The sequence below is a fragment of the Centrocercus urophasianus genome, unplaced genomic scaffold (assembly GCF_019232065.1).
Source record: "Centrocercus urophasianus isolate 14NV4802_14NV808 unplaced genomic scaffold, USGS_Curo_1.0 seq_53, whole genome shotgun sequence".
NCBI lineage: Eukaryota > Metazoa > Chordata > Aves > Galliformes > Phasianidae > Centrocercus > Centrocercus urophasianus.
In genome coordinates this window covers 353,491-364,462 of record NW_024885122.1, presented here as the reverse complement: position 1 = coordinate 364,462, position 10,972 = coordinate 353,491, and the positions used below count along the sequence as shown (strand labels likewise).

The 10,972-nt window shown below is 42.4% G+C and overlaps 1 protein-coding gene across 6 annotated transcripts in view; it reads left to right on the top strand.

Moving 5' to 3' along the window:
* Positions 1 to 10,972, top strand: part of RBM39 (RNA binding motif protein 39) — a 28,787-nt gene that overhangs the window by 11,619 nt on the left and 6,196 nt on the right. For 2 of the 6 annotated variants that reach the window (XM_042835474.1, XM_042835470.1), the window contains exons 5-12: positions 196 to 261; positions 368 to 421; positions 1,723 to 1,840; positions 2,449 to 2,601; positions 3,134 to 3,271; positions 4,583 to 4,648; positions 5,537 to 5,741; positions 5,829 to 5,906. In XM_042835474.1, the coding sequence (XP_042691408.1) occupies positions 196 to 261; positions 368 to 421; positions 1,723 to 1,840; positions 2,449 to 2,601; positions 3,134 to 3,271; positions 4,583 to 4,648; positions 5,537 to 5,741; positions 5,829 to 5,906 (878 nt within the window). Of the gene's footprint in view, positions 1 to 195; positions 262 to 367; positions 422 to 1,722; positions 1,841 to 2,448; positions 2,602 to 3,133; positions 3,272 to 4,582; positions 4,649 to 5,536; positions 5,742 to 5,828; positions 5,907 to 7,437; positions 7,619 to 10,972 lie in introns of all 6 variants that reach the window. The other 4 variants (XR_006171557.1, XR_006171558.1, XM_042835471.1 and 1 more) reach the window with 4 other exon arrangements.

Genomic DNA, 10,972 nt, shown 5'->3' with positions numbered 1-10,972 from the left:
TGTGCTGAGGTGTGCTGAGGTGTGCTGAGGTGTGCTGAGGTGTGCTGTGTGTGCATGCAGTGGGGGCTGCTGGCAGGCAGTGCTGGCAGGGCCAGGTGCACGGGTGGGTGAGTGCTGTCAGTGTGATGTCAGTACAGACAAAATCTTGAATTGAGGTGCTCTGGTAAGTGACGTCTGTCTTTGCTTTTGCCGTAGTTCTGGTCCCAAATTCAACAGTGCCATCAGAGGGAAGATTGGTCTGCCTCACAGCATCAAATTAAGGTTTCTGAGTTTTCTCTACTTTTTATTGCATCGTTAATAGGTTTTGTTTAAAATAAGACCGTTATGCTTGAAGTGTTTTGGTAACCTTGTTCTTATCTCTTTACAGCAGACGGCGTTCCAGAAGCAAAAGTCCCTTCAGAAAAGACAAGAGCCCTGTTAGGTAGCTATTTTTATATGCTTTTTTTCCCCCATCGATTGAAGGAAGAAGTGTAATGATGAAATAGTGTGTGACTGACTGCACAGCTATCCAATTAAAGTCACAAGTGATGCTGGAATTCATCGTTCAGGAAGCCCAATAAATGAGAACATGGAGAAATGTTGCTTTTTTTCCCGTGTCATCCCTTCCCTCTCTCCAGTTTTTGGAGTACCATTGTGAATAACATCAATTTGCAAAATGTGTCTGGCCTTAGTTTTCATGTTTTTGTGTTAATTCTAATTTAACTTACCTAGCATTCCTACTAAATATTACTAAACGCAGAATGGAAAAGTGCTGCTGTTTTTTTCCTACCCATTGTTGATGTTATTTGTGGAGTAGTAACCGAAATCCAGAAAGTGCTTATCCATTCTTAAGCTTCCCAATTAAGGAATTTGTATTTAGATTGCTGCTAATTAGATTTGTTTAAATTTAAGTATATTAATTTAGAGAATAGGCTTGCATGGTTTTTATTAGCAAAGTGAGATAATTTAATTGATCTTTCTTGTGTTTTCTCAGGAAGATTTTAAGATATAGATATATCTAAATAAATACGTTATGCTACTGGAAGCTCAGTGTAGAATCAGGCCTGCTAATTCTATCCTGTGCATAAATGCAAGCCAGGTTTTTTTTCTGCTGCTCTTTCCAGTTGAAGCTTTAACGTTTCAAATGTAGTGTGTCTGATTGCAGCTGTTGTTCAGTTGAAATCAGCACTGATCCAGTCTGTGGGATGGCAGTAATTATTTGCTATTCAAGTGTTTGCTTTTGTGGGAGGAGTGTTAGAAGCCACAAGCGGTGAGGACTGGGAGCTGTTGGTGTAGATGTCAGTGTTTGTGCAGTGCCTGGAGTGACTCCTGAGTGACTGGCTATAAATAACTTAGTTTGCAAAGCTCATCTGAGAGTGCATTGGTGTGCTGATTAATGCTGTGCTCTTCATTTTCCTATCATCTTTTACCACAAACTTGTCAGTATGGTGCTCTTCTCTGTTCGTGACAGTAGCAGAATGGCAGCTCCTGTGTAGCTGGGGCTTCTGAGTTTGGAATACTGATTTCCAGTCATACTCAAGTTCAAGGTGAAAACAGGAAGTTTAGTCATGTTAAATATAATTGCATTAATATTAGGAGTTCACCTCTTGGCACCTACTTTTTTTTTAATATTGCAGGTATTTGTTCACTGTTTGACTTCAAAATGCTTGTGTTTAAAGTTTCATGCATTGCAAAGGTTACCTTATTCAGATTTTTTTTTAAATGCATCTTTCTTCTTTCCAGAGAACCTATTGATAATCTTACCCCTGAAGAGAGGGATGCTCGAACAGTATTCTGCATGCAGCTAGCTGCAAGAATTCGACCAAGAGACCTGGAAGAATTTTTCTCTACAGTAGGGAAGGTAAGTAATAAGGAGATTGAAGAGATTCTGAGTACTTGGTCAAGTGTCTCTAGCTAGGGTGGGTATTGTGCTGAGTGACAAGGAGGAGTCTTTCAGGAGAGTCCTGGGGCGTGCGTGATTTAAGGCTCTGAGCGTGGGGAAGTAACTGGTCAGTTTACTGTTGGGTGTGCAGTGTGATGCAAAATGCAAGGAAGCAGCTGTGGTTCAGATGACTTCATTTTCAGAACTTTGAGTCTCCTGCAGGTAATCTGCTGCCGGTTGAAGTGTAATTTCAATTTCAACTTCCAGTTTTGAAGAAATAGCATTTTTCAGCAGTTTTACCAGCTGCAAGGTTCTGGCTTAAAGCATTGCAGCGCTGCAGGTATCTGCTGACCTTTTTCCTAAAAAAAATACTGCATTTGACTCTGAATTGTAGTTTTGAGTGCTAGCTTTCCTCCAGGATTTGTTTGTTCTGAGGGTTTGATGCCACCCAAGATTTGCAGCGTAATTACGCAGCCATTGATTGATTTGGCTGGTAATTGCTTGTTAGTATGTCTGAAAGTAAACTGCTTCAGCTTCTTTCCTGGAGCAGCTCTGTCTGTAACAGTGTGTCTGTGCTTGTCTTTCAGGTGCGTGATGTGCGGATGATTTCTGATAGGAATTCCAGGCGTTCAAAGGGAATTGCTTATGTGGAATTCGTTGATGTTAGTTCAGTGCCTCTGGCAATAGGACTCACTGGACAGAGAGTCCTGGGTGTACCAATCATAGTGCAGGCATCACAGGTAAGGACTTAACACAGTTAAAAGCTTGGTTTTTTTAACTGGTGACTTGTTACCTTGCTGGAAAAGTTGGTGTTTGAAGTTGGTCACCAATGAACATGCAGAAAGCCTTACCAGTAATGATCATATGGTTTAAATGTAGAAATTGACCTTGGTTCCCAGTAGCTGACGTGCAAATCAAAGGTGCATTTTGAAAATACTGGTGTTAATAGTGTTACTTTTAAAAATCATAATATAATAATAATAATATACATAGTGTGCTTTCCAGCAGATGTGTGAAAATCAAAATGACAGTTTACTGAGTGCAAGCCAGAATTCTGCACAAAGTTGTTCAGCTTGAAGATTTTAGGGAATTACATCTCTGTATTTGGTCGTGGTCTTTGCTTTTGTATTTTGAGTTGACTGCCTGGCCGTGCAGACTATAAACCAGTTGAATTTGATGGAAGTATTTTTTACTTATTTTAGGGTTTTTCAGTATTATTGTATTCGTACAGAATTTACCAATGTTTTTTCTTGTTTTTCTTTCTCCCCGCAGGCAGAGAAAAACAGAGCAGCAGCAATGGCAAACAACCTGCAGAAGGGCAGCGCCGGCCCCATGAGGCTCTACGTAGGGTCGTTGCACTTCAACATCACTGAAGATATGCTTCGAGGGATCTTCGAGCCCTTCGGCAGGGTATGCTGTGATTTGGCACTGTGGGCTTGTGGTTGATCTGAGCTTTCAAACAGCCCCTGGAAAAAATTCAGTCTCACAGGCACCAAACGTTTTCATTTTCTCACTGCTGTGTACCTACATTCTGCACCACAAGGCTGTAGGCATTGAGTTAGCATTTCAGAACAAGTAAGGGCCTTGACTGGAGACATGGTCCAGTGATATGAGTGTAGGCCTTATGTTAGAGAGCTTGAGAGTTCAGTGAGTTCCTGAAGTTCCCCAGAATCAGGCCTTGGTCTGGTTCACAGTGAATCTGTAGTAGTGTAATCTGTTTCTGAATACTTTTTTGTTAATTAGTAACTCGTGTTGCCAACCTTTGCTTTGTCACCTGCTGCTGTGATGTAGGCTTCTGTCTTTACACTCTGATCAGTGACTTTCAGTTTATAGCATGGTAATGTTTCCTTACAATTATGAAGGTGACGAGATTGAATCTGAACTTTCCATCTTAAAAAAAAAAAAAAAAAAAAAAAAAAAAGTTAAACACTGGTGCAGCACTGTGCTGACTGTTGCATTGAGGGTATGTCAGTATCAGTAAGGAGAAGATAATACATTTCATAAGCTGCTTAGGTATGTTTTTTATCAAGCCTGTTGATGATGTTCATATCGTTTTAGAACAGCAGCCTTGTTTTGTACATTCTGTAACCTCACTTTTTAGATCTTTGTTCAGTTTTTTATGTGTATCCCTTTAATTCTGTTATGCAGAAGTCTGGAACGTCGCAGCAGTTGGTTAAATTGTAATCCATGTGGCTGCTCTGTTGTTTTCTCCCGAGGTCTGGCAGTAGGGTTAAACAGACCAGGAGGATTTACAGATAGCTGTGCATGAAGGTTTTTCTTCCCAGTCTTCGGTTCAGCTCTCTCTTCAGCCACTATTGCATGGCTCATGGATGACTTTCTCGTGTTTAAATTCAGTAACTATGGAATGTTAGGGATTACAGTGTACCTAATCATTGAAAACAGGCACACTTTTCTTAAAGCCCCTGGCCAGTCATGCAAACTGCTTTTCTTCATAAATTGGGTTTCCTCAGCGTATGGGACGCCTTGTGTTGTTTCATGGCCTTGGTGTTTACTGCTTCTGTTCGTGTGTCAGAGCGCACATCTGCTTCTATGCTAATGTGTATTTGAGGGAAGAATTAAGAACTTAAAACCAAAAAAGAACAAAAAAAAAAACCAAACTTAGTTTCTCATGTGTATGTTTGTCAGGACTGTACATGTGTGTTATTTGATACCTTGTTCTGTTCCAAACTGTTGGAACAAACAGGCTTATTCTTTTTTTAGATTGAAAGTATTCAGCTGATGATGGATAGTGAAACTGGACGTTCCAAAGGATACGGATTTATTACGGTATGAGTGGGGTTACCAGACTTGTTGGGCAGCTTTGAGCGTAACCTTCTCACATAGCAGTGCAGGTTACTCAAACCTTGCTTAGAAATTTCTGTTGCAGGATGTGCAGCAGTGGTCTGTTTTTTTTCTGCCAGTTCTCTGTGGGTGATGTGATTAAATGATGCATGTATACAGATAGGAATAGCATAGCTGATGGTCAGTGCCTGCAGAGCAGTGCTATTCCTGGCGGGCGAGTACACCTGCCAACACTGACTTTCTCATAGTGTCATTGAAATCATGGAATTACAGACTTTTATTCTTTTTTTTTTTTTTTTTTTTTTTTTGGTGACATCAAATTCCAGAGGCTGAAATTTTTGGTTAAAAACATCTTCATCTTGGCTCTCAAATACCTAATTTTGTGAGTGGAGCAATTTGTGATGAAAGCAACATCAGAGGCCTCTGGCACTTGGAGACCGATGAAACAGACTTAACTTCATAGCTAATATATGATGTCTTAACACAGACAGCAAACACGTGTTTTTGATTGGGTGTGTGTCCTGACACAGATCATCTGCAAGAGCAGCCAGCAGATGCGTGGTGGTTAGAAATTATGCAAGTGGCTACTGCTCTGGGAAGGTGTTGTAAGGCAACCACAGCCATGCCTTCCACAGACTGCAGTGTCTGTGTTGTCCAGCTTCAACAATAGTACATACCCTGCGTAGAGGAAAGTAGATATTTTGCCTTGCTTGTGTTTGGCTATAGCAGAAAATATGAATCACATTTAAGGTTGCAGCAGCTGCTGTTATGTTCAGTGCTTTCCACGTTTCTGTAGCTGTGGATGTTTGATGTGATGAGTGCTGCTAAATATCGTTGGCAGGATTTCTGAATTTGTGTTTTTCCCACCTGCAGTTCTCAGACTCAGAGTGTGCCAAAAAGGCTTTGGAGCAGCTCAATGGATTTGAGCTGGCTGGCAGGCCGATGAAAGTTGGGCATGTAACTGAGCGCACTGATGCTTCCAGTGCTAGCTCGTTTTTGGACAGCGATGAGTTGGAGCGAACTGGAATTGACTTGGGAACAACTGGTCGCCTTCAGTTGATGGCAAGACTTGCAGAGGGTATGTATGGTGATGAACAGGGAGTCTGCAAAATCCTGTGGCTTTATGCAGCTTGAATTAATCAGTGTGTTGGTGCTTCCTGCTCAGGTACTGGGTTGCAGATTCCCCCGGCTGCACAGCAGGCTCTGCAGATGAGTGGGTCGTTGGCATTCGGGGCTGTGGCAGGTAAGAAATGATCGCCTCCTTATTTGCCCAAAGTGCTGGTCGTACTTGATGATTTTGAGACAAAGTGCTGAATGCATCTTGCGATCTTTTAAGTTGGGAGCATAGAACCACAGCGCATCTTACAGGTTGAGGAAGTTCTCAAATCCGTGGGCAAATAAACAGTGGCAGCATGTGTCAGCTTTGATGGATATGCTTCACTTTGCATTACTTCTGCTGAATCTTTGTAGTTCATTTAATCATTTCAGACCTTCGTCTCTTCACTGTTCCCACTGCTAGTGGGAGCGTTTATGTTCTGCTGCACTGTAAATATTGGCTGTTAAAAGTGGCAGGCTCATAACTGGAAGAGGATTGACTCTCTACAGAGTCCCTTCTGAAAAAAACAACCAAAACAAAAGCCAGCTGTGCCAGGAGCAAGAAGGTTACTGGTACTCCATGGAGGACACTGAAGTAGCTAGGATCGTGTGATGCATGTCCAGTGAGGTGGGCACTGTACATCAGGGTGTCACGGTGTTGCTTGAGGAATGGCTGTAGCTCGTGTGCTTTGTTGTAAGAATTACCAAGACTTAGCTTGAAAGGATGAGGCTGAGAACTGATTGTGCCTGCTGCTAGTCCAGTAGCTGGCCTGAGCCAAAATGTTCAGGAGGGCTTCAGGTAACTTTTACAGGAGACTTTAATACTGAAGCAAAAGGTGGCAAATCTTTGTAGCAGTAGAAAAGACTTGAGGGATATTGCAGATAACTGGCTGCTGGAATTTACAAGAAGTGTCAGGAGACAAAGAAAGAACACATGCATGGGATTTCTGTCTTCCAGCAGAGTGGCAGAAGGCATTCAGACTTAAGGTACACCTGAGTCACCTTAATGAAGTTCAAGTGCATTGTTGAAAGGAGCGAATGTATGAAACTGGACTGTCCTGAAAAAAAAAAAAAAAAAAGGAAATAGTTTATATCCCCTGAAGTGGAAGGAAAGGGGTCTGAGAAGTGACAGAACGTTGGGAATTGAGAAACGAGTTCTTTATATTAATGAAGAAAGAGGTGAAAAAGACCAGGTGGCAAGGAAGAGGAGTAACTATTCCAAAAGAAGGAAGGCGAACAGCAGTAGCATGAGATCACCTTTAATGTAGGTGATGGTGATGTGACAGCCTTGCCTGGGAACAAGTGTAGTTGGTGAGAAAGGAGGAAAACGTTGCAAAAAAAGCTGTAATCATGTTCTCTCCTGTGTCTGAAGCAGGAGGCCACAAACGTGCTTAAGACATCTAAGTCATTGGAATGGCATTGGATTTATGAGACAATGCAACTGTGGAGGAGTGAATTTTAAGGCTGAACAAAGTTTTTTGTATAATGTGCATGTTTAGCAATTGTAGAAATGAAGGTGGTAGGAGTATCACTGTTTGTTCCACTTGTATTGTGCATAAGGAATAATGCAATTATGTACAATTTGAGTAACTGTGGAGAAGAATAAAGCTTTTTAGAGTCATGAGCTGTCCCCAAAGTGAGATTTGGTTATGGATTAAAGATCTCTTTACTCTTGTTAGAGAAAATTACTACCAGGAATTATGTCATTGTGGGAGACTTTAACTTCCCTGATACAGATTGGAGAAGAATTGCTAGTAATAATGGTGGGGCCCAGATATTCCTGGATGTGATATCCGACAAATTTCTTCATCAAACACTCACTGACTCATGAAGAAGGGATGCTATTTTAAACTCATTTTGGTAAGTAATGAAGATGTTATGGATGAGAACAGCTTTGACCATTGACTGAGTGATCATGAATTGCTCAAGCTTAAAAGGAAGGATAAGGCTTGTGATTTCAGAAGTGGTGGTTGAAGAACTGAGGAAATAAAGTCAGCTGGTCTGAGCAGCGTGAGTGGATGAGCAGACAGGATGTAAGAAGTTTCTTCAGTTCCAAAAGCTAATGCTATATTGGATCTGTATCCTACAGAGAGAAGAGACAGTCCTGTTAAAATTGGGCTCCACACTGATCTGGGTAATGAGCTCCAGAAAAATACAGGATAAGCACAGAGCCTGTGAAGAGTAGGAAAAGGCTAATAAAGACAATAAGGCAATAAAGAAGGCAGTGCTGTTAGTAAGTGGTGCGATGAGAATTGCTTACCCAGAGTCAGGTTACGATAGACTTTGTGAAGATAAATGAACAAAAGGGAAGTGTAGATGAAGATTTGTCAGATCTTGAAGACAACAGAAAAGCAGGGCTGAGGTTGAATGAAAAAGTACTTGAGGTGTTTCAGAAGAAGCTTATTCTCTCAGGTTGTAATGGGAACACTGGTCATAAAGTTTTGGGATTCCTATCAAGTAGGAGTATGGATGATGAAAAAATGCATCTCGAGGTGGATGGGTCTAAAGAAGAGCTGCCTGTTGTCAGTTCAGGACAGTGAGACTCCTATCAAATTAGTGAAGTAATCAGTACATGAAATATGGGACACAGTGTCCAGTGTTATCAGTAAATATTGTAAGCCTGTGATATAATACATGGCTGGGACATCAGGTCTAAATTGCCTGCACTTTAAAAAAGGAAGGAGGAAGAACCTGGCACGGACAGTTGCCAGTCCTGTTACTCTGACTTCACTTTGTTCATTTAAAAGTCACACTAAAGGCAGGCAAGCTGAAGGCTATGGTTAAAATACTGCATACCTTCAGAAAACCTGCTTGGAAGCCTTAGCAGTCTGTGAGTCAAGGAAGACTTTGATAGCGAAACTCTGCTAACTCCTGATTTGTTCATTTGGAATTGTAATCAACTTCCAAAAGAAGTTCCTAAGAAGGAGGCAGTATGTGCAATGGGAACATCTAACAAGAAGCTGATTCACACAAATAGGGGATTTTTCCTCCCCAGATAAGCACTGGGAACGATGGGATGTTGTTGAAATCTACTTCCAGTTTCTGATCTCATAAAATATTGCATGATTCACAATGGCAAAAAACAGCAAGGTAACAGTGAGTAAACAGAGGTGCTCTCAGTGTAGATCCATGGGCTGAGCACCTGCTGAGAGCTGGTAGAGGTGCAGAGCATGTGACACAGCACCAGTGTCTGGCAGTGAGAAGTATGATGAGTTGGAAAACCTGGGTTAGTCAGGGAGTGGGCATGAACTGCCTGTGATGTGCTTCATGCCTCTGCTAACTGGTGGCAAGAACTGCCTGTGTTTGGTATGTGCTGAATGAGACTGGAGATGGGGGGTGGTAAGTTGCCTGGGGAGCCTGAGAGCTTGGATGTGACTGACATGGAGGGCATTCCAGCAGGAAAAGGAGCTGAAGCTAAACAGCTACAGCTGTCTATTTCTTGTTCTCTAGGTAGGTGTGTCTGAAAGTGGAAAATCAGGAGGCCGTAGAACACTTCATGTACTTTGTGGGACAGAATTCCTTGTCAGCAGATTTGATCTGCTGTTCTGCTGTAAATAATGAGAAAGCTGGGAAATGTGGCATTTGTTTTCAAGCATTTGCTCACTTGAAGCTGGCTGTGCTTGAAAATGAAGCAGGTAATATTGCAATGTCTTTTAAGGCACGCAGTGCTTGGGTAGATACTCCTGCTGTATCTCTCCTGAGCGTGTGCAGAGTCATTGAGGTCTCCCTGTTCTTGCGGGTAATACGCAGGATGTACTCAGCAGGTGGCTGAGTTTCCCTGGACACATGGTAACTTCAGTGTCCACGTCCTGTTCAAAGCTGCACCTAAGGAGGAATAGCCTTAGAAGAGTGACAGTGGAGTTCAAAAATGGAATGGATTTGGAGAGAAAATCCATTCTTCAGTCCTGAGCAGGGAGGATTCAAGTAGTTAATGAAAGCTTTTATGGATGGAGGAATATGCTTCTGAAATGGCAGATAATTAACGTATGCAACATGTTGCTGCCAGGCATTGATTGGTGACCTTCTGTAAATGGAGCAGGTCTGTGAGCCCTGCCCAGAGCTGAGGGCTCTGTGTGGAGCTGTCGCGTTGGGCACAGGAGGATGGGGCTGCAGGGTCCCAGTGGCCAATCTTGGTGGGTGCAGCTGAAGTGATGTCAGAGGTGCAAAGGGAGAAGTCTGTCCTCATCTAACTAGAGAGATCTAAGAGATTTTCCTTATTTGCCTTTATTTTATTCAAACACTTTTTTTTTTTTTTTTTTTTTTTTAAAACCAAAAAAAATTGGTGATTATTTATAGAATCACAGAATGGTTTGGGCTGGAAGGGACCCTTAGGTTCACCTAGTTCCAGCCCCTGCTCGAGGCAGGGACGCCTCTCCCTGTGCAGCCTGGCCTCAAGCCTCTCCAGGGAGTGGACATCCACAACCTCACCATGCAACCTGTTCCAGTGCCTCATCACCAGAACAGATGGTGAGATGATAGATTTGGGCACTTCTGTGTGGATCTCGTGGGCTTCTGTAGAGAATGTGCCCTAGGACGGCCCCCCGTTATGGGGTTTCTCTCTTGGTGGAGTGGAGCATTCCTTCCTGGTAAAAAGCCAGATGAGGAACATGCTAGATGTAGCTCAGCCTTCAGAGCTTTCTTTTAATCCCGTGTTTTATGTGCTTTCCCAGTGTGTGTTCTCTTGTGGAAGTCGTTTGGAAGGCCTTTGTGTCTCCAGGGCTTGTGCTGCCCATAGTGGCTCCGCTGCCTCTGCCAGCATTCTGGAGCAGAGCTTGGAGGGGAAAAAATACCAGACAGGTGTCAGCCAATTTCGCCGAGTTTCCAAGTGGTCCATCATGTCATCACAGCTTTCTAAAGAAGTGAATTGTGATGATGACTCACTGCAAACCTCTGGCTCCCTGTGTTGGTGAGAATTAAGAAATTGAAACATGAGTGAAGTTTGTTTCCAGCGTTCCCAAGCTTTTTGTTGCTAATCTAAAGCTGAGTCAAGTATTTAAGTCATAAGAGGTTGGGAAGTCTGTGTTCTTCTGCCCCTGTTACTTCAAATAGGGACAGCTGTTATGCTTACGTGACAAATTACATGTTCTGAATGCTTGAAAGTGTTTTGAAATGGAAGAGTACCAAAGGAATGTGTCGTGGTGATGCTTCTGTGAAGAGATAACAGGTGAAATAGCACCGTGTTTCTCTGACATAAATACAGTGACTGCTGTCACA